Source organism: Dermacentor silvarum, chromosome 1, assembly GCF_013339745.2.
Source record: "Dermacentor silvarum isolate Dsil-2018 chromosome 1, BIME_Dsil_1.4, whole genome shotgun sequence".
Lineage (NCBI taxonomy): Eukaryota > Metazoa > Arthropoda > Arachnida > Ixodida > Ixodidae > Dermacentor > Dermacentor silvarum.
Genome location: NC_051154.1, coordinates 2,247,780 through 2,271,548, shown reverse-complemented (window position 1 = coordinate 2,271,548; position 23,769 = coordinate 2,247,780). Strand labels below are relative to the sequence as shown.

The window sequence follows — 23,769 nt, the reverse complement described above, 5'->3', positions numbered from 1 at the left end:
AAATGAGTAGTATGTAGGCCTTTGCAAGGGGGCGTTAATTGCATTGTTAGTAGTCTATAAACAGCACATAAGCAGACGACCTGGTAGTTGTCACTCTGACCTATGTACCTTATCTCGGCGGTGATGCCAAGGAGCTCTAGGTCACTTCCGGCGAGCGGTAATGGCGCCGTCTGTTTTCGTCAGTTTTGCTATAAGAAACATTTGCGAGCTTCTCGTGTCGCTCGTACTTGAAACGTCAAATTTTGCACGTCTACGCTATCTAAAACTAGGCTTTTCACGTGGTGCCAAATTTCGTTGCAGTTTTCCGCAACCTTGAATGCACAACGCACATGTTCTAACGGGGATATGCGCGAGTGAAACTCGAGTCTCAACAGGAGTGCAGCTGAGTGTTTATACTGGCGCGCTCTTTAGGCGCGCAGTTGCTGGTCGAGCAGGAACTCGCCCAGGCCAGTGTCCATATTCTGCAGTTGCGTGATGAGCCGCTGCAGCTGGTCGATGGATCGCACCTGTTCCGACAGGAACTCCTGCTCCAGGAAATCCGCCATCTGCAAGCGAAACATTGCGGCACCATTACGGGTGTCATACCGTCACACATTCGATACAACAAGTCCGCATAGTCCTTGTTCAACCAAAATATTGTGGCTTTCAGCCCCACTTATGTGACCTTAAGGGAGCAGCACGTAAGTCGATCGAATCATGCGTTTTATCGCACCCTTCGCCTCTGATATTGCTGTCAATCAGCCACATGATAAAAAAAAAAAGCATTCGCGGGAACAAACAAAATACAGCAGATCGTACAAGGTGTTTCATTTTCGCTGCACCAAATTTTGAAAATTGCCTGTGGCAGATAGCACAATTATAATCCTTGATCTAAACTACTCGATGAGGCGGCCATTACTTCCACAAGAAATCAAAACACCTCATTGATTAATTAACATAATTATGCTGATTAACTTTCTAGTTAATTATTTTATGGCACATCTTTCAATCTACGAATTATAGCCGCCCAGTTTGCAAGGCGTATCCACTTGGAACGAATTCTCAGGACTGAACCAGTTGCGAGATATTAATTTTCAAAATGTTGACCCTCAGGTGATTGCAAACAGGCTCGTATCCCAGCCCGGCTTTATTCCACAAGCTTTATCCCGACACTTATGCCAGTAGTTCTTGCAGGCACTGTAATGACTTCGCTAGCCTAGACCACATGCTCTGGCGTTGCCCCTCGTTGCGAGGCACGGAACAAATCAATGAGGACAAGTGGCTCTCCGCTATAAAGAGCCCCGATGCCGGGGCGCAACTATGGGCTGTCCAGAGGGCCCACGATGGCCTGACTGTCCCAACGTCGGAGCGGCCCACTGCGCGCTGAGTCGCGTACCTCAGGACTTTCATTAAAGTTTTGCATCCATCCATGCATCCATCCGACGAAATGCATGGGCGTTCCGGTTAACGTTTTGACGAAAACGCTGTTTTATGCATTGAAGCGCAAAGTTAACTGGAACGCCCATGCATTTCGTCGGACACTTTGAAAATTAATATCTCGAAACTGGTTCAGTCCTAAGAATTCGTTCCAAGTGGATACGCCTTGCGAGCTAAGTGGCATATATCATTCGTAGATTGAAAGATGTGCCGTAAAATAATTAACAAAGACGTTGATTAGCGTAATTATGTTAATTATTCAATTAGGTGCTTTGATTTCTCGTGGAAGTAATGGCCGCCTCATCGAGTAGTTTAGATCAAGGATATAATTGTGCTATCTGCCACAGGCGATTTTTAAAAATTTAGTGCAGCTAAAATAAAACACCCTGTATATACAGCGAAGCTTAGTGTCAGTTCATAAAGAGCCGAAACACGCATGCTTTCGGCGTGCATGCTTTGGCGCGCTTTCGGAAGTCTTTCCGGCGCCATTTCCGTTGTAAATGAACGAATACGCGCCGTAGTGTAAAGACGCGTCCACGGGAAGACGCGAGCGCGTGGCTCATGTAAAGTCCCTATATAAGAAAAGTATCGCCATCCTTTGATCAACGCCGCTACTCTCTCTCCTGTATCTCCGATTGGAGGATGATAGCGCGCGCTTTCACTTCTTTTTATATATATTTTTTCCGCCTCAGAGCCATGTTGAAAGTCACTCTGCGCAGTTGCAGTCGCCTGCGGCGGCGGCGGCGCGGGCCCGGCCTGAAAGCTTCAACGTGGACTTTCGAGGGTCGCCACCGTCGACTTGCTATCGCAAGCAAAAAGTAAACGAAAAAACAAGCGTTTTAGGAGAGGAGACGGCGGAGGAAAGAGTAGCTCATGTAAAGCCCCTATATATATATAAAAAGTAGCGCCATTCTTAGATCTTGCCGCCACCGCGCTCACCCCGGCGTTTCCTCCTCGCCGCCTCCTGTCTCGCCAGCCTCCTCCGCTCCCCCATTGGCCAATCCGTGTCACGTGGAAGCACGCGTTGCGCTTTTGTATATTATTGCGATAGCAATTATATGGACACTTCAACCGGATTTCTGCCGTCGGCGTCGCAGTCGTCGTCGTCGTCGCCGTCGCCGTGAGGTTCCGTATAGACAAAATCTTCGCCGCGCGCCGTATGCCCGAGCGGAAGCGTGCGGGGACGCGCGCTATCACGGAGAACGAACGCACTCAATCTCCCAAGCGCAAGCAAGGAAGCGGGAAGCCAGCGCCGGAAGGAGCGTGGGGGGGGGGGCACTTCTCCTCTGCCAACAACCGCGCTCGTCGCTAGCCCGCATCGTCTCTTATCTCCACACGGCTCTGACCTTTATGCGCTGTGCATTCGCCGCTCAGTTTCCGTTGAAGCGATAGACCGCACGTACCTTCGCCCGCTGCGGCGTATGCGCTTGCTGCCAGCGTTTTGACAGTCGTTGTCTGCAGTCATTCGATCAGTGTGACCTATTCATGTTTGTTTGTGCGCGCTCACACCACGCTTGTTCATTCAGTTAGTAATAGTCGGACCACATTTCCAACGCACGCTACACATGCAATGCCGCCTGGATCGGCAGTGCAGCGCTACAGGTGTGTCCCTTCGCACGCGCTGCCCACGGGAAGCGCTTCTCATCAACACCACCGTTTCACACGCGCCTTCTCGTGGTCATCGAATCTCACTTCATGTCGGTCTACTTACGCCGCAGCACACCTGCTTACTTAATCATCATCATCATCCTATATTTTATGTCCACTGCAGGACGAAGACCTCTCCCTGCGATCTCCAATTAGCCCTGTCTTGCGCTAGCGTATTCCACCTTGCGCCTGCAAATTTCCTAACTTCATCATCCCATCTGGTTTTCTGCCGACCTCGACTGCGCTTCCCTTCTCTTGGTATCCATTCTGTAACCCTAATGGTCCACCGGTTATCCATCCTACGCATTACATGGCCTGCCCAGCTCCATTTCTTCCGCTTAATGTCAACTAGAATATCGGCTATCCCGTTTGTTCTCTGATCCACACCGCTCTCTTCCTGTCTCTTAACGTTAGTCCTAAGATTTTTCATTCCATCGCTCTTTGTGCGGTCCTTAACTTGTTCTCGAGCTTCTTTGTTAACCTCCAAGTTTCTGCCCCATATGTTAGCACCGGTAGAATGCAATGATTGTATACTTTTCTTTTCAACGACAGTGGCAAGCTCCCAGTCAGGATTTGGTAATGCCTGCCGTATGCACTCCAACCCAATTTTATTCTTCTGTAAATTTCTTTCTCGTGATCAGGGTCCCCTGTGAGTAATTGACCTAGATAAACGTACTCCTTTACAGACTCTAGAGGCTGACTGGCGATCCTGAATTCTTGTTCTCTTGCCAGGCTATTGAACATTATCTTTGTCTTCTGCATATTCATCTTCAACCCAATTCTTACACTTTCTCGATTAAGGTCCTCAATCATTTGTTGTAATTCGTCTCCATTGTTGCTGAATAGGACAATGTCATCTGCAAACCGAAGGTTGCTGAGATATTCGCCGTTGATTCTCACTCCTAAGCCTTCCCAGTCTAACAGCTTGAATACTTCTTCTAAGCATGCAGTGAATAGCATTGGAGAGATTGTGTCTCCTTGCCTGACCCCTTTCTTGATAGGTATCTTTCTACTTTTCTTGTGGAGAACCAAGGTAGCTGTGGAATCCTTGTAGATGTTTGCTAAGTATTCATGTATGCCTGTACTCCTTGATTACGCAATGCCTCTATGACTGCTGGTATCTCTACTGAATCAAATGCCTTTTCATAATCTATGAAAGCCATGTAAAGAGGTTGATTGTACTCCGCAGATTTCTAGATTACCTGATTTATGACATGGATATGATCCATCGTAGAATATCCCTTCCTGAAGCCAGCCTGTTCTCTTGGTTGGCTGAAGTCAAGTGTTGCCCTGATTCTATTGGAAATTATCTTGGTGAATATTTTATACAATACTGAAAGCAAGCTAATGGGTCTATAATTATTCAGTTCTTTAACGTCCCTTCTTATGGATTAGTATAATGTTGGCGTTCTTCCAGCTCTCTGGTACACATGAAGTTGTGAGGCATTGCGTATAAAGGGCCGCAAGCTTTTCAAGCATGATATCTCCTCCATCTTTGATTAAATCTACTGTTATTCCATCTTCTCCGGCAGCTTTTCCCCTGGTCATGTCTTTCAAGGCCCTTCTAACTTCAGCGCTAGTTACAGAAGGAGCCTCTGTATCCGGTTCATCACTATTTCGAATTAAAGTAGCTTGGCTGTTTTGGGCACTGTACAGGTCAGTATAGAATTCTTCCGCTGCTTTTACTATGTCATCGAAATTGCTGATGATATTACCATGCTTATCTTTCAGGTGCATACATCTTGCCTTGTCCTATGCCAAGCTTTCTTCTTACTGATTTAATGCTGCGTCCATATTTTACGGCTTCCATCTTTCCCATGTTATAATTTCGAATATCCCTTACTTTTTTCTTGTTGATTAGTTTTGACAGTTCAGCGAATTCTATCTGATCTCTTGAGTTCGACATTTTCATCTTCTGTCACTTCGTTATTAGGTCCTTTGTTTCTTGGGAGAGCTTACCTACTGGTTGCCTTGGTGCCCTACCTCCCACTTCAATTGCTGCTTCTGAGATCAACCTAGTTACGGTTCATTCATTACTTCTATGTTGTCTTTATCTTCCTTTTCTAAAGCTGCATATTTGTTTGCAAGCACCAGCCTAAATTGATCTGCTTTTACCCTTATTGCCTCTAGGTTGGCCTGTTTCCTCTGGACTAATTTCACTCTCTCTCTCTCAAATTGAGAGAAATCCTAGACCTCACTAACCTATGGTCACTGCACTTACCTTACCTAACACTTCCACATCCTGCACTATGCTTGGATCGGCAGAGAGTATGAAATCTATTTCATTCCTTGTTTCTCCATTAGGGCTTTTCCAAGTCCATTCCTGTTGCTGCGCTTCCCGAAGAAGGTATCATTATTCGGAGCCTATTCCTTTCCGCGAATTCTACTAACATCTCCCTCTTGCATTCCTAGAATCGATGCCGTAGTTGCCAATTGCTTGCTCACCAAACTGCTTTTTCCGCACTTTTGCATTGAAGTCGCCCATGACTAAAGTATACTGAGTTTGCACCTTTCTCATTGCTAGTTCAACATCTTCATAAAACTGTTCTATTTCTTCATTCGTGACTAGAGGTTGGGACATAGGCTTGTACTACCTTCATTTGTACCTCCTATTCAGCTTTATTACTACAACTGCTACCCTCTCATTTATGCTGTAGAATTCATCAATGTTGCCCGCTATGTTGTTATGCACTAGAAATCCTACCCCGGATTCTTTCTTATCTGAAAGACCTCTGTAGCAGAAGCCTCACCAGTTCTTCTAACTCACTAAGGCCAATATCCAGGAAATGCCTGATAATTCTTCAAACAGTCCTGCTAAGCTAGCCTCACTCGAGAGGGTGCGCGTGTTGAACGTTGCCAGGTTCAGTTTCCATTGGCGGCCTGTCTTGACCCAGGGATTCTTAGCACCCTCTGCCGCGTAGCAGGTCTGACCGCCGCCTTGGTCAGGTGCGCCGCAGCCACTGGGAACTGAGGGCCATGGGTTAATTATGGGAGTCATGAGGGAGGTAGTGGCCGAATACTGCACCAGGGAGGCCAATTCCTGTTCTGGTGAGGGAGTGACCTTGATGAAGCTTTATGGGCCTTCCTAGTTTGGTTGCACCTGAACTAGTATAGCCCCACTAGCTCTCGGCGATATATATTTTTTTCTTGCCGGTGTCAGGCACCACTCCATGCCTGAAAATGTGGTGGACCAGAGTAGGATTCGAACTTACGACCTTCAAATTGAAGCCGGGTATTCTACCCCTGCTCCACGCCACCAATCAGCTCATGTTTACTACAATTCATATTGCTACCAAAGCCGCTCACCCTACTTCGTATGACATTGCTGTGTTGCTATCGCATTCATTGCTTCGCCCTTAGGGCGAAACTGTGATTTTTTTTTTCTTTCCAGCGTGCTCCGACCACCATTCTCGGGCCTGTGCGACGAAAGTGCTGTACGCACAAACGGATCAAACGTGTTAGGGACAAGAACTTCGTTGTGATGGCATGATGCTGCGCCTTAAGTTGTCGCAACCGACAAGGCGCGGGCAAAAGGTTTTTTTTGTTTACCATCCGGCGAGCTCAAACGCTTGCTGCACACTTGATATTTGCGCCGTCTCGCATCGTCGCGTTGCTACTTCCAAAACGGCATTATTAAGACCAGTTACTGACTGACGAAGCAAAATCGCGCCTCAAAAACTTCTCAGCAGGGCGCGATCGAAGTTTTCCTCGGATTTCCTCTGGTAGCGCGTTAGCTGTCGTCTGCCACGGCAGGCCCGACGCAGGCGGCGCCACTGTCGATATCGCGCCTCGATTGCGCTGGTCGCGCCGAGCGCGATGGAACGCGTAGTGGAACGGAGGAGGAGGTAAGTGGATGGCGCTACTTTTTATATATAGGGGCTTTAAGCTCATGCTAAGCCCCTATATAAAAGTAGCGTCACGCTTTGAAGAATGCCGCCGCCTCCTCGCAAACCCTGTCCGAGGCCGACGCCGCGTCGGTATTGGCCTAATGGCATGACGTGGACCGTCGAGCCTCCGGGCGTTGGCTGCGTTTGTTTACGATAACGCTCCATCGCCATTTTCGCCCGAGAAGCGTCTACCGACTGGCGAGGAGCACGACGATAGCGGCGAACACAGTCGGCGATCGTCGAATCTGATCAGCGGTGAAAGATAAACAAGTGCACGTGTTTCAAGCGGTGTAGGCGCGCGCAACGGTCGAAAAAGGAGCGCGAAAGGAGGATAAACGAGGAGGAGGGAAGGCGGAGGAGGAGAGTGTCGCTACTTTTTATGTGTAGGGGTTTTAGCTCATGCTCCGCTTAGCGCCATCTACTGGAAGCGGCGAAGACAAAGCGCATGAGCGAAACAGCGCAGGTCGTCTGCTGCCGAACCAGCCTGCTGCTGCGCCTGCGCACGGCCGTTTGGCTGGGCGATCGTACGCCTTGAGCCGCAGTTGCGATGAACGCGATTTAATGAGAAAGTTGCGCTTGACTTGCTAGGCATCCCGTGCCACGGGCAAGTAAAGTGCACTTTGAGCGAGTGCACTTCGCGGCTAGCACCCGCCGTGGTTGCTCAGTGGCTATGGTGGGCTGCTGAGCACGAGGTCGCGGGATCGAATCCCGGCCACGGCGGCCGCACTTCGATGGGGGCGAAATGCGAAAACACCCGTGTACTTAGATTTAGGTGCACGTTAAAGAACCCCAGGTGGTCCAAATTTCCGGAGTCCCCCACTACGGCGTGCCTCATAATCAGAACTGGTTTTGGCACGTAAAACCCCACAATTTAATTTTAACTTCGCGGCTAGTGTCATTCGCAGGCTGCCACACGGAACGCTTAGTCACACTCACTGCAGAGCGCACTCGCCGGCGAGTGTGTTCGGTGAACTCACTTCACGGCGGCGAAGTGTGTAGCCTCGTTAGCAATGCTTAGAAGTACATAAAGTGATATTGAAAGAAGACTCAGGAGTAATTTTAATAACTTGTTTTAAAGTGCTAACGTTACAGGATAATAAGATGTGCCACACCGAAAAAAAAACAAGAACAGCAAAAAACTACTCGCGCTCTCGGGCTGTTCACGACCAGAACGAGAATAGCCGAGCTAAGCCACTGCTAATTTTCCCTCTGTTTCCACATATCTATTGTCGTCATTTATCCATATACCAAGGTATTTACATTCTCTTACCCGAGGCATTTCCTGGCCCTGTATTGACATTGTCTGTTCACTGTTTTTATTGAATACCATAAAACATGATTTTAACCTTAAACTTCAATCCTAAATTCTCACCTACCCGTCCACAGTTATTAGCCAGACGTTGCATATCACATTGCTTGCAACACAATGTCCGTCTGAATAAAACAAACCTGAAAGTTTTACAATTGTGCCCGCCTGTTTGTATGAGAGATTGCTATTGCTTCCCTCGAGCATCCTTAATATGTACATCATAAACAGTCACTTGTTGATATCAACTTTCTCATCGCTTCTCACCCTTTCCCATGCAACACAAACTGAGTTTTCGAGGTAAGTCCTCTCAAAGCTGTATACAGTCGTTGCCTAAGGCTTCTCCGTCCAGAATGTCCCATAAAATGTTGCGGTCTACGTTGTCATACACTCCGGTAATATCTAAGAAAGCCACAGACTCGTATAACGGTCTCCTTTCTTTGGATATTCGAATACACTGAGTAAGGACAAATAAATTATCACCCAGACGCCTCCCTATTCTGAAGCCATTCTAAAGTTCTCCCAATATGCCATTATTATATGCTTACATTTTTAATTTAATCGCCTGTATTGCTAACCTGTCTATATGAGTTAACCCCTTCTGCTGGTATTTGCCTATCTTGTAAGCGTTTTCTAACAGAGTTTCCTCACTTTGTGGTCCTAGTTCAGCCCAACCCTGTGGCTGTGCACTTAGGACTTTCTCAGCTCCTTTTCCATGCTTATCGTTCATGCTCTTCTCTAAAACCACCTTGGAATAATTCGGCTGTTATTTTTCGGACGTAATTTAATGCCGCGTACCCTTACAGTTTGTTTCCATCTTCGTCTAGGATATGTTGTCGTATTGTTCCTGCCTATAGTTAATGTGGTTCAAAAATATTCTAGGTGCGGCTTCTTCTTCTCACATATTTCTGACAACCAATGTCACTTTTTTATCTTTGCTTGAACCAGTATTTGAACCATACATTTTTTCTCCAGTATACTTTCCATTTTATGACTTCTTCGACCAGCGGCAACTGTGCTTTCTTGGCTGCCTGACTCTCGTGATGATTTCTGTCGTTCGTCGGTCGCTTCCCGTATCCCTGTTCCACCAGCTTTTGGGTTCCTTTTTCCTTTCCAGCAAACGTGTTGTTCTCTTTCCGCATTTCTGTCGTAATTACACTTAGAAGCTTACTGTATTACCACGTTTTGCTTGGCCATTTGCCAAGTTCACCTCGCTCCGGTGACTATATTTTTTCAGCGTTCAAATTTGTACTGACCATTCTTCGCTCCTTGCTCTATTTCCCAGCTACGTATCCCATTTTCAAAATGATACGTTTATGGCCATCCTATGTTGCTACACCCTTCCTCGTCAATGACCGTTTCTCTCACCTTATAAAAATGTCGCAGTTTCGCCGAAAAGCGAAGCAGCGATTGCGATAGCAAATTCCCAGACAGCTATAATAAGTAAATTACCGTCAGTAAGTTATCGCCAGTGTAAATTAAAGTCAACCTTCGCTTACTTAACAAATTAACGACCTTCTTGTCGTGCGTAAAGGCTGACATGAAACGTCTCACTCGATGGCACTCGCTGTCGGAACGCTGGCGTGATGAAGCGAGGCGGCAGCGACAAGCGTTCTTGTTGCTGCAGCTACAACGCGTTTCCAGATCTTGCAGAGCTAAGTTTACGCGACCTTCGACACCTACGGCGGCGCACGTAAGCCGCATCAGCGGAATTTCGCCTGGAGTGCCCTATAATTGTTATCGCAACAATAAAAACTGGCGAACGTCGACTACAGCTTTACACAGAATATTATGACAATACGGGATGCAACAGTCTCGTAGTTGGAAAGAGACAGTGCGGTATGACTTTGATCTTGTGCAGCATGTTGCGCACACATGTCTGAACATACGCAGGCCCAATGATGGCAAATGCGAGAGGAAAGAAAACTGAAGCAGCGCGGTTGCCCAACCGCCCTGTGTGAGAGGTTGCTGCCACTGAGAGACAAATGGCTACGATTGTTCCGTTTCGAGCCTTACGCGGTTTTACGATTGCTCTTGCAATCGTGGTTACGCAAAGTAAAACTTGAAGTATGCTTAAGCTTCGCCTTTAAGACTGGAACGCGAGAGCGTTCCACTCTTAAATAACGTTGAAACGTTATTGGACGCCGTTGATGTCGGCACCGTATTTTCTGTGACATGAGGCCCGATCAAAATTTAAAAAGGATCAGTTTTCAACATTCCCCTCAATGTTGCCTAGAACAAAGTACAGCGAAACACCATCAGAATTGGAGGACGCTTAAGCTTCGCCTTCAAGAGTGGAACCCGATAGCATTCAAATGTCCCTGGCTGCTTAACAGGCTTTTTTCTCGTATATTCAAAGTATAATCCGACGCTATCACGTCTAGGTTGTGATTAAGTCGTGCTTTACGATTTTTCTGGCGGATTTTACTTGAGAAATTCAATTTTTGTTCACTAACGCCTTGCGCCAAGCGAAGGGCCCGCCCAGTCGGGGTAATTCGGGATGATGTGGTTCGCTGATTATTTCCGCCAGACGCCGATGCTTACGCCGAAATCCGACACTGACCGCGACACCTACACGACGCTGACGCCGACGCCGGATTTTCTGCGACACGGGCCCTTAACGCTGTCGCGTTAAAACGCAAACGGCATACGAAGCTTAAGCAACACGGTTAATCACCGAGGCGCGTTACAGAAAATTAACTAACAGTCAACAGACAAACGTTCTCCGTTACTAAAAATACGACAACGTGCGAACTAGCAACGGCTTAATAAGTAGCGTAAACGTTTCAATCGTTACAGACAGCTGAGACCTAAGCTTGACATCACCATTATACTAGCATGCACGTGACATGTAAATAAGCAGCAGTTTCACGATAAGTCGTCCAAGAGTCGTTATTCCCGGAAACGCAGATGTACGGCATTGCTTGACACGAGCAATACACCCGCCTAAAACAAAAGCGTAGGATTCAGCAGCGTGGCCGACCAACCATCACGTGCAGCAACTGCTCCGATCGTGATAGAAATGCCAACAAAAGTTTACTTATGGCAACCGTAGGTTGTTTTACGATTGCTCTCGCAATCGCGGTTAGGCAAAGAAAATTCAAGCGGCAGACGAAGCTTAAGCGACACTGTTAATGAGTGAGAGAGGGTGCATGACACAAATTTAGCAGTCCACAAAGACAAACGTTCCCCATTGCTAATACTAAAATACGACCACGTGCGAATGAGCACTAGCGCGTAATGTTTCGATCGTTACAGGAAGCTGACACCTAAGCTTGATCTTATTACCATCAAAATAGATGCATCGGACCAGGTGTAAACAGGCAGCAGTTTAACAAGTCGCGCAAAGTTTCGTTATTCCGAGAAACATGCATGGCACTGTTTGGCAAATATACCAGCCGTAAGGACAGCGTGGTAAAATTCATCAGCGGGGCCGACCAATTAGCCACCACATGCGGCAAGTGCTCTGATAGTGATGCCTACATCTGTATTCCACGTCCCAAGTTCGCGTTGGAACGGCTGCACGCTTATTCCTTCATTCCAAGAACAGCGACCAGCTGTTCCATCATCCTTTAAACGCGTGATTTACAGGTATTGTATAAATCCTACTCCTCTCTGCAACGCACTTCGTGACATCCAGAGTATTTAAATAATTAAATAAAAAAATTCGCTGTTTCGCCCGAAAGGCGAAGCATCAATTGCGATAGCAAATTTACTCGTAGAGAGCTATACGGAGTAAGGATAGTAGTTTTATCAGCTGCATAAACTTGGACACATTCGCTTACTAACTGTATTAACAAGCATGGTGTCAGCGCGCACAAGCAAACCTGATTAGATCACACTCGATGACCGCAGACAACCACTGTCAAAACGCTGGCGTGAGCAAGCGCGGCGGCAGCAGTGACCGAAGGTTCGTGCGGTCTATCGCTTCGACGGAAACTGGGCATGGAAAGCACAGCGCATACAAAGGAAAGAGCCGTGTGGAGATCGCATTCAAGATACGGCGTGAGCCACAGCCCGGAGCCGCGCAAAGTACAGTACGCAGTTGTTGGCGGAGTGGCAGCCGCACCCCCTCCCTATCGCGCTGCCTTCCCGCTTTCCTCCTTTCGCGTGGGAGATTGAGTCGCCAGTTCCCCTTGCGCCCGGTCGCAAGATACGCATTTGTGCCACAGCTAAACGTTGCCTCCCCTCCCTCCCTCCTCCCTCCCATCCCCCCACGCCTTTCGCCGACGGAAGACGTAGCGTTAGCTCTCCGCCGTGCGTTCGCCCTCCGTGAAAGCGCGCGTCCCTCGCGAGATATCACTCACACAAGCAGACGGTGCAGCGAACGATTCTATCACCGTTGGACTTTATACAGAACCTCACGCGACGACGGTGACGGCAGGAATGCGCTTGGAGTGTCTATAAATGCTATTGCAATAATACCTTCTGTTATCAGACAGTTTTCATGGTCGATTGCCTATTTCCGACTTGCCATTGGATCTGGTCCTTACGTTTAGGCCCCGTATTTACGATAACGAGGTTACGTTGCTCACAAAGATCTAGCATTTACTTTCCGTTGTTGTCGGTATAACCGTCTAGATCGTTATGTGGGCATTTATGTCACCTAACACGATAATTTCGACATCATTCCCGAAGTCCTTAATACCGGTTTGGTTCTTCGCAATTTTTTCTGTCCATAAATACGTTACGCCCAGCCCAGCTTTCTTTCCATTCATTGTGCATGATAACCAAAGATGCTCTTGACACTGTGAATTTACTCTTTCCCATGGGGCTCCGTTATGTATGAGCATTCCGACTACCCCTCCCTTTCTTTCCAATTTGGCTCGGTTGTACCCTTCCCAAACATAATTCTCAATAATGGTGGCTAATCTAGGTCTCTAAGGTGCGTTCCTGTAACTGTATACAGCCCTATTGCTTCTCTATTTAACTGCTCCTCAATCTCTAACCACTTTACCTTATTTCTGCCGCCCTGCATGTTTTTGTATCCTATTGCAAGGCGAGCTTTCTTCTTTCGTCTTTTCCGCCTTTTTCTGTTATTGACGGTGATGCTATTCAGAGGATCCTCTAGGGGACCTTCTTCATTACTACCTACTCTGGCCTCCTGAGCGCCCGTGCCCCCCCCCCCCCCTCCCCCCCCCCAAAAAAAAAAAAAGCCACTGCGCCACGCGCGTCATCAGCCCACTTCTGAAGAAGATGTACCTAATAACACGGCAGAGGACACGAGGAAATGCCAGTACAGCTAATCAAAACCTCGGTCCAAAAAGCAAGGAACTGCTGACTAATGCCATAGAACAAGTGATTAGAACACAGAAAATTCCCATTGGATGGCGCGAAAGCAAGATGAGCCTCATCTACAAAGGCAAAGGACATAAGGATAAGACGAGCTCGTACAGGCCAGTTACAGTAACGTCGGTGATATATAGAATGGCAATGCAAGCCATAAAATTAGAACTGTCGAAGTGGGTGGAGAAAAACGATGTATTGGGGGAACTACAGAATGGGTTCAGGCCAGGCAGACAATTAGAGGATAATAGTTTGTACTAACACAGTGCATAGAGATTTCAGTAGCTGCAGTAGCTCAGAATCGACCTTTATCGATAGCATTTCTAGATATTAAAGGAGAACATGACAACGTAGTCAGGGAATTGTTATGGGATATTCTTAACCCCGAAGGCATAGATGATGATTTTGTGGAGCTCCTGAGGGAGATAATAGAGACAACCGAGTACAAGTGGTATGGGAAGGTCGAAAAGGTAATGAAGTGGTGAGAATTCACCGAGGATTGAAGCAAGGATGTCCTCTCTCTTCATTGTTGTTCACGCTTTACGTTAAGGGTATAGAAAGACGGCTGAAAAATTAGGTAATTGAATTAGGTTTTGATTTATCCTACATGCGTAATGGACAAATGGTGCAACAGAAGGTCCCTGGACTGATGTACGCAGACGACATTGTGCTACTAGCCGACAATAAAAAAAAAATTACAGATACTTGCGAATATCTGTGGGAACGACAAATCTAGGCCTTAAGTTCAGCGCATAGAAATCGGGAATTATGATCTTTAATGAAGAGACGAGTCATTACGTGGTGTCAATTCAACAGGAAGTTATACCCATAGTGAAACAATATAATACCTGTGTCTATACATTGATGAAGGAAAGACTTAGTCAAGCACTCACCAAGATAACCTGAAATAAGCGGAATGCAGCAGTAATAAAACATAGATCCCTTGGGGCAACAATAAGCGTGACTTGGTGAGTGGAATCTGGGAAGGAGTAATGGTCCCTCGATAAAGTTCGCAAATGCCATTCTGTGCTTAAAATCAGATATCTTGTCGGGGTTGGAAGTTAACCAACGATCGGTTGGCTCTGGGGGCCCACGGCGCGGCCGGGTGGCCTGCCAGACGAATGTGCAGATAGTCTGGCAACATGTGTGAACGAGTGCCAGGACTCCGAGGGGACCGTGAGAAAGAAATTTACAGAAGAATAAAATTGGGTTGGAGTGCATACGGCAGGCATTGCCAAATCCTGACTGGGAGCTTACCACTGTCGTAGAAGAGAGAGGTGTACAATAATTGCATTCTACCGGTGCTAACATATGGGGCAGAAACTTGGAGGTTAACAAAGAAGCTCGAGAACAAGTTAAGGACCGCACAAAGAGCGATGGAACGAAAAATGTTAGGCCTAACGTTAAGAGACAGGAAGAGAGCGGCGTGGACCAGAAAAAACTGGGATAGCCGATATTCTAGTTGACATTAAGCGGGAAAAATGGAACTGGGCAGGCCATGTAATGCGTAGGATGGATAACCGGTGGACCATTAGAGTTACAGAATGAGCACCAAGAGTAGGGATCCCTTCTCTTGGTACCCATACGTAGCACAGTCGAGGACGGCAGAAAACTAGGTGGGGGGATGAAGTTAGGAAATTTGCAGGCACAAGTTGGAATCAGCTAACGTAATACATAGGTAATTGGAGATCACAGGGAGAGGCCTTCGTCCTGCAGTGGACATAAAAATAGGCTGCTGCTGATGATGATGAGGGTGACATGGTTTGGGGCTCTTTTGAACATGGATCAAAATATATGGGTGGCTAAAGCGCGCAAGTATCTGTACCTCAAAAGCGTAGACACAGAATGGAGGAAGAGGTCAAGAAAGTGGCAACCAAGTGCAGGGTAACTGAAAGTGTAAATAGACGAACCAGGAGTCATCAGAAAGAAAGCGAGAGAAAGAGAGACCGTGAATTGGATGCAAAGAATGCAAATAAAAAGAGTATGGAGAATTACAAGGATGGGAAGAAAGAAATTAGAAGGGAAAATCTACAACCAAAGGGCAGTGCCTTGCTATTTGAGGCTCCAGCCGGTTGCCTCAGGACGAAAACATATCGGAACAATATTCAGAACTAGAGACATGTGCATGCTGCAGTAAAGATCCAGAAACCACTCAGCACATCCTAATGGAATGCGACGGGATCCACCCAGCGAGAACCGTAGGTAACGTGCAACTCCCAGAAGCGCTTGGTTTCAAAGTGGACGGAAACATCAAGCAGTCAGCCGTCGAGATAAGCAAGAGATAATTAGAGTATTGGTGAAACAAAATGCAAGGAAGAGATTGATACGACCGATATGTTACAGGCATAGGTACGAGATAGATAGAGAGGTTGAGGAAAAAAAGATTAAGGAGATGTATACAAAATGCTAGAGAATGAAAAAACTGTATAGCATACCTGATTAAATCAAGGAGGCTAGTTGACTGTTTCTCACCGCCCCGTTTCAAAGGGGATGCCAATAAATCAGTATTATCAGCATGATCATCAAGACGCGGCAAATGTAAACCGTAAAGCGATTTATTACAGCTGGCACTGGAACGCTAAGGGCAGAGCGAATGTCATTTAGACTGTTTGCACACGCAGGTTTTTGAGACCTTGTACCTGTTTTGCCCGAATAAAAAAAAAAAAAAAAGCAGGGAGGGAGTGTATGAGTGTAGGAGGGAGTGTAACAGCCACCGTGGGCTCGGTGGCTGTGCCACATCACAGTTGTCTAATCGACTTGTCTTCGCCATGCAGGTGTTCTCGCCGTTGATCATGTGCGTCATGCTGCCTGGTGTCTTTTGCTCTCCCTGGGCGACCGCGATAGAGCGTGCGCTCTTGCGCGGCGCGGCCGACGGAGGGACATTCTGCGCAGCAACCACCAAGGCCCCTTTTATTGCGATAGCAATTATATGGACACTCAAAAGCAGATTTCTGCCGTCGCCGTCGCCGTCGCCGTGAGGTTCCGTATGACGTCAATGAGAGATGAAATCGTCGCCGCGCGCCGCCGAACGCTGTATGTGCGAGTGAAAGGGCGCGAGGGGCGCGCGCTTTCACGGGGAGTGAACGCACGGCTGAGAACAAACGCGCGTTCTGCGCCGTGCTCGCTTAAGGGCTGCAGAAGTAGGCGTCTCTTTCCTCCTTTACAATCACCATATGTAGAGCAAACGCGCCTTCTTCCGACGCGCGAGAGGCCGTGGGGGAGGGGGAGGGAAGGGAGGCGACGTTTAGCTGCGGCACCAAGTGCCTATTTATATCAGAGGCTCCGGCAACAGTCACCAACGCCGCACGCATTTTGAGCGAACGCGGGCAAATCGCCGACGGCGTCGACAACAGTTTGCGTGTTGCCGGTGCTGCTGCATGTCCAAGTTTATACAGCTGATAAAGCTAATATCATTACTCCGTTAGCTCTCTACAAATTTGCTATCGCAATTGATGCTGCGCCTTTCAGGTGAAACTGCGACAACTTTTTCCTCTCTGCCGACTCAAGCCAACTTGACCCTCAGCGCAGACTGTAAGGCCCCATCGTCAGCGACCACACTCAACGTGTCAACTATAAATGAGCAGCGACCATCCGCCGCACCTTGTGGGCTCGGTGGCTGGCACATCACAGTTGTCTAATCGACTCGTCTTCGCCATGCAGATTGGTAAGCATTAGACTAATTTACAAAAAAAAAAAAAAAACAGCAACTACTTTTGGTACAGCTTCCGAGCCCCAGTGTTGCCTTGCTACCTGTATCGAGTGCTTTCATGTTGTTCGGTCCCTATTACTGATGTGCGGTGACATTGAGAGCAACCCTGGCCCTGACAAGCTATACGTAATCCTTGGCGAACTAAAAAAAATGTCTGCTGGCCAGACTGAATTAGTACATGAAGTGCAAGAGCTTAAGGATCAACTGCTCTCAATGGACCAGAAAATGACGAGTCTGACTACGCGTCTCAGCGCCTTAGAAACTCACTGCGAAAGTCTGTCTACCTCCGCAGTGATCTAGAGACGATTCAAACCACCTCAGCTGCAATGACTCGTTTAGTTAGTGTGCTAGAGGCGCGTCTAGATGCGGAAAATCGCTCTCGGCGAAACAACTTACTTTTCTGTGGTTTACCCGATACTAACCCCACTGAAACGTATTCGCAAACAGAAGACTTAATCATTCGCCACTGCTCTGACCACCTTGAACGCGCCGACATTGAACGCCGAACGCGCCGACCGACATTGAACGCACCCATCGCCTCGGACGACACTCTAAGGACAGGAACGCCCGATTATCGTTAAGTTTACATCCTTTAAAACTAAACAATCAATTCTTTTTAGGGGTCAAAAATTCAATGGTACCCACTACAGTGTAGGTGAAGACTTTTCGCGCCGCGTTCAAAACTACCGGAAACAACTTGTCGCATTTGCCAGGGCGAAGTCTGTGCATTTTCCCCTGAGATTTAAAACTTTGCATATTGGCCCAAACGTTACGTCTTTGATGAAATTGCATCATGTGTAAAAGAAATATCTTAGCAATCAACTCATCCTTGCCGTTCATCGCGCTATCCCCCGACTCCTCGCGCCAACGTTTCGCTATCAGCAATCTTTACCCACATTCGCAGCTTCCTGCCGAAACGCGATATCGTATCAAACCTTGTAACTTCGTCAGGCAGCAATCTACTTATATTAACCGAAACGTGGTTGAACAACAATATCACTGACTCAGAAATTCGTTTGACCTGCCTAATTTTCATCATTTTCGCGCCGATCGCGAAGATTCTCGCGGGGGAGGAGTTCTAATTGCAGTCAGCGAACAATTGTCTTGTTCTGCCATTAATGTCGCGTCAGACTTAGAAATGTTGTGGGTTATGTGTCGCGCTTCACCACTGACGCTATTAATTGGTGTGTGTTATAGGCCACCTTACAAAAGTCCCGACTTTCCCCGCAAGCTTCAGAATGCTCTAAATCAACTAGTTTCAAAGCACCCTAAAGCAGACGTCCTACTATTCGGGGATTTCAATTACCCCAATATCGACTGGAGTAATCAACCTCAGCCCACAGTTAGTCAAGAAAAGCCGAATGACTTGATTGACGTTTGTTAATTTTAACTTGACACAAGTTGTATCCGAGCCGACACGCGTCGCAGGGGAAGCTGCTAACACTCTGGACCTCATCCAGACAGCGTTAATTTCATTACATGCCTCCGAGAAATCAGTGACCATAAAGTAATTCATGCCAATTTTAACTTCTCACCTGTACTAAAATAAACTTCCCAGAAAGCTATTAGGCTCTACGATAAGGGAAACTACGAAGCAATCAACTCTGAACTAACAAACTTTCTGTCGGTCTTTGAAACGACCTATCTATCCAGAAGTGTAAATGAGAACTGGACTCTTATAAAACATAAAATTATCGAACTAACGAATAAATACATCCCGTCATGCAGTTTTCGAAAGAGTAATCAGAAACCCTGGTTCACAAAGTCACTAAAAGGCTCGAAAACAAGAAAAACGCATTTCGCAGCTAAGCGCCACGCAAACCCACACGCGTGGGAAAAGTATTATGAAGCTGAGCACGCATACTTGGCCGCGATTGGAAGTGCTAAGCGCTCATTTTACGAAGTAAAGCTACCAAAAATGATAGTCGATAACCGTAAGAAATTCTGGAAGGTGAGAAATTCGAAGGAAGCGCGCGCTGTCACCCTTACCAGCGATGCTGGTGAAATCATGACTGATACTGACTGTGCAGACACCTTTAACACTGCCTTTTCATCTGTTTTTACCGATTAATCCGAAGCACCATGTTTTACATTACCACCTATATTACTACAACCATGCAAGCCTAACGTCAGCAGTAATGGGATTTCGCGCATAATAGATAGAATAAAAAAATTCATCTGCCGCTGGAATAGATGACATTAATTCAAAAATTTTGAAAAACGCTAACCTAACCTGTTCCAGTATTTTCTGGGTATTTTTTTCACAATCACTCTCTGAAGAATCCATTCCAGACGACTGGAAAGGGGAAGGTCGTTCCCGTCCACAAAACAGGTAATACTGATTCACCTCTTAATTATCGGCCCATTTCATTAACAAGTATACCCTGCAAAATCATGGAACATGTCATTTACTCCCAAATCATGCAATTCTTAGATTTAAAATTCCTTCCATCCGTCACAGCATGGTTTTTCGTAAGGGTTTTTCGTGCGAGACAACTAGCCATTTTTCTTCATGACATTCACGCCAACCTTGATATTAATCTACAAACTGACGCCGTCTTCCTAGACTTCGCTAAGGCGTTCGATAAAGTACTTCACCAACACTTGCTTCTTAAACTTTCCAGTTGAACCTACATTCAAACGTCATCGCGGGATTAACGAATTCCTCAGGTCGCTCTCAGTCTGTCTTCATTAATAACCAACCCTCAAACCTGGTCCTGCAGTCACCTCGAGCGTCCCTGTTCTGTCCTCGATCCCTTGTTATTCCTCATTTACATTAACGACTTACCCAGCGCGTATCTCATATCCGCTTGTTCGCTGATGATTGCGTTATTTATCGTTCAGTAACTAGGCGCAAGTTGGAATACGCTAGCGCAAGACAGGGGTAATTGGAGATCGCAGGGAGAGGCCTTCGTCCTGCAGTGGACATAAATATAGACTGATGATGAGATGATGATGATGATGATGATGATGATTAACTAGCCCTTTTGATCAAGAATCCCTTCAGGCAAACCTAAACCACGTGCTAAACTGGTGTTCGCAGTGGATGATGACACTCAACCCTTAAAAATGTAAGTACATCTCTTTTCACCGCCGTCGCAACCATTTTGTCTTCGAATGTACCGTTTCTAATCCCCTGTTGAACTCGTTTGGGGCTCTTTTGAACATGGATCAAAATATATGGGGGGCTAAAGCGCGCATCTGTACCTGAAAAGCGTAAACACAGAATGGGGAAGAGGTCAAGGAAGTTGACAACCAGGTACAGGTTATCGAACTGTAAATAGACAACCAGGAGTCATCAGAAAGAAAGTGAGAGAAATAGAGACCGTGAATTGGATGCAAAGAATGGAAACAAAAAGGACCATGGAGATTTACAAGAATGAGAAGAAAGAAATTAGAAGGGAAAATCTGTAGGATAACACAAAGAGCAGTGCCTTGCTATTTGAGGCTCGAGCCGGTTGCCTAAGGACGAAAACATATCGGCACAAATATTCGGAACTAGATGAGGCATGCGTATGCTGCAGTAAAGATTCGGAGACCACTCAGCACATCCTAATCCAATGCGACGGGATTCACCCAGCAAGAACCGTAGGTGACGTGCAACTCCCAGAAGCACTTGGGTTCAAAGTGGAAGGAAACATCAACAGATCAGCCGTAGAGATCAGCAAGAGGACGATTAGAGTACTGGTGAAAAAAGCAGGGGAAAGATGGATACTACCTGATCTCTTAAAATCATAGGCAGTGGTGCAAGGTAAATTTTTGAAGAACAATAATGAGAGGTATACAAAAATGCTAGATAAAGAACATGTATAGTATACCTGATTAAATCAAGCAGGCTAGGTGACTATTTGTCGCCGCCCCGTTTCAAAGGGGATGCCGATAAATATCATCATTCATCATCATCGTCGTCGTGGGCTTTCTTGGCTGTGGAAGCTGCGAAAAAGCGGCGGGCGTCTGCTACGCGCTCGATATATTGGTCGCTATTAGCCAACATTGCGATAGTTTAGTTCCAATAAAATACTACGTTACTGCAAGATAATACTGCAGCGACTCACCGCACAGAGAACGCGTTTGTGTGCTGTAAATGCGGGAGTTTCTATATATTTCCTTCTATGCTTGCAGGTTCGTCACCGCAATGGTACTGTGTAAACAGATAGCGCTTGCTTTGCGCCAAGACCTCCAAACCCACCACGTGACCTCCGTGGATTCTCTGTAGCGTCGGGCATGTTGAAGTAGAAGTGGGAATGCAAAAATACTCCGTTACTTAGATCTAGGTGCCCGTACACTAGATGAATCCGGAGCCCCAGCGTCCCTCATAACAACAATTTTGTAGTTTGAGAACGCAAAACTCCAGACTTTTTCAACACCTGGATAAATTATGCTGTTTGCGTACACACTTGAGCTAATCTGCTTCCAAGTTAGTGGATTGAAAACTGCGGCATTCTCATACGTATCTTTGTAAGGAAAGACTATTAGCTCGCAGTGTTTGTGTTCACAATGAAGGAACATCGAAAAAAGTCGCAGTTTCGCCCGAAAGGCGAAACGTCGATTGCGAGAGCAAAATTAGTAGACAGATCTACGAACTAAGGATAGTAGTTTTTATCGGTCGTATAAAGTCGTAAGCATTCGATACTAACTAAATTAACAAGCACGGTGTCACGCGCGCACAGGTACACATGAACACATCTCGCTCGATGACCGCGGAAACTTGCTGTCAAAACACTGGAGTGAGGATGCGCGGCAGCAGCGAAAGTATTGACCTTCGTGCTGTCTCTCGCTTCAACGCGAACAAAACGTCGAAAGCCCAGTGCATACGAAGCTACCGGCACTCGGCGTGGCGCACTTTGTCCACGTCGCAGATCGCTTTCAGGATGCGGCGGCCGCGCGGCCGCGCCGTAAGCAGCAGCCGCTGAAGTAGAACGCCCTCCTTTCCCTTGCGGTCCTCCCCCCGTGCCTAGGCGCGCGAGAGAAGACGGCGCACTTCCGCCCCTTCTTCCTCGCTCGCGCGCGTAATATTCCGCGTTCATCGGCCTACTCTCACAAGCTTTCACTCGCACATACGGCGCGCGGCGACGATGTTATCGTGTTTGGACTTTATAAGGAACATCACGGCGACGGCAACGGCGACGGTAGAAATGCGCTTGGAGTGTTCATATATTTGCTATCGCAATAAAAAGGTTACCATGCACTCATTAATGGCGTTCTGCTAACTTTGCTTTACTGTAGCTACTGTACTCCTAGGTTTTCTTGCTTGTTTCTTAGCGCCAGAACCATGGGATACAATTTTTAGCTGTCATCTAACTCAAACCAAGGGTTTTGCTTGAGTGGAACAAATTTTCGATGATTTTTCGATCAAAGGCAAACTTCCTGGAGAAATATGTCAGATAACATCGAAAATTAGTAGACCCTCACTCGCTCTTCTAAATAATATGTAACACGAAAATGTTGTATGCCAGGCTTCACCGGAAATATGTCCGATGTATATATGTACGTCACGCAATTATCATCATCATTACCAGGCCTATCTTTATGTGCACTGCAGGACGAAGGCCACTCCCAGCGATCTCCAATTACCCATGTATTGCGCTAGCTGATTCGAACTTGCGCCTGCAAATTTCCTAATTTCATTACCCCACCTAACCTTTTGTAGTCCTCAACTGCGATTCCCTTCCCTAGACACCCATTCTGTAACTCTAATGGTGAACCGGTATCTAGCCTAGGCAGTACATGGCCTGCCCAGCTTCATTTTTTTCCTCTTAATGTCAATTAGAATATCGGCTATCCCCGTTTGCTCTCCGATCCACATCGCTCTCTTCCTGTCTCTTAACGTTAGGCCTAACATTTCTCGGTCCATCGCTCTTTGCGCGGTCCCTAACGTGTTCTCGAGCTTCTTTATTAACCTCCCAGTTTCTGTCTCACATGTTAGCACCAGTAGAATGCAATAATTGTACACTTTTCTTTTTAACGGCAGTGGTATGCACCCAGTCCGGATTTGGTAATACCTGCCGTATGCACTCCAACCCATTTTCTTCTGTAAACTTCCTTGTCGTGATCAGGGTCCCCGGTGAGTAATTGACCTAGATGAACGTACTCCTGCACAGTCACTAGAAGTTGCCTAGCGAACATGAATTTTTGTTGCCTTGCCAGGCTATTGAACATTATCAAGCCAACCTATCTGCCTTTCTTCAAAGAAACCTCTCTTTCTTGTCTGCTGCATATTAATCTTCAACCCTACTTTTACACTTTCTCGGTTCAGGTCCTCAATCATTTGTTGCAATTCAGCCACATAGTTGCTGAACAGGACAATCGACCTAGTCATCTGCAAACCAAAGGTTGTTGAGATAATCGCCGTCGATCCTCACTCCTAAGCCTTCCCTCTCTTAGAGCTTGAATACTTCCTCTCCGCGTACAGTGAATTGCACTGGAGAGATTGCGTCTATTTGCCTGACCCCTTTCGTGATCGGTAATATTGTGCGTTTATTGTGAAGAACCAAGAGAGCTGTGGAATCTTCGTTTAT

At 46.7% G+C, this 23,769-nt stretch overlaps 1 protein-coding gene across 3 annotated transcripts in view; it reads right to left on the bottom strand.

Moving 5' to 3' along the window:
• Positions 1-367: 367 nt before the first annotated feature.
• Positions 368-23,769, bottom strand: part of LOC119456116 (soma ferritin) — a 110,891-nt gene continuing 87,489 nt past the window's right edge. For all 3 annotated transcript variants that reach the window (XM_049664659.1, XM_049664666.1, XM_049664657.1), the window contains one exon: positions 368-545. In XM_049664659.1, coding sequence (XP_049520616.1) covers positions 408-545 — 138 coding nt within the window. In that variant the 3' untranslated portion in view covers positions 368-407. The remainder of the gene's footprint in view (positions 546-23,769) is intronic.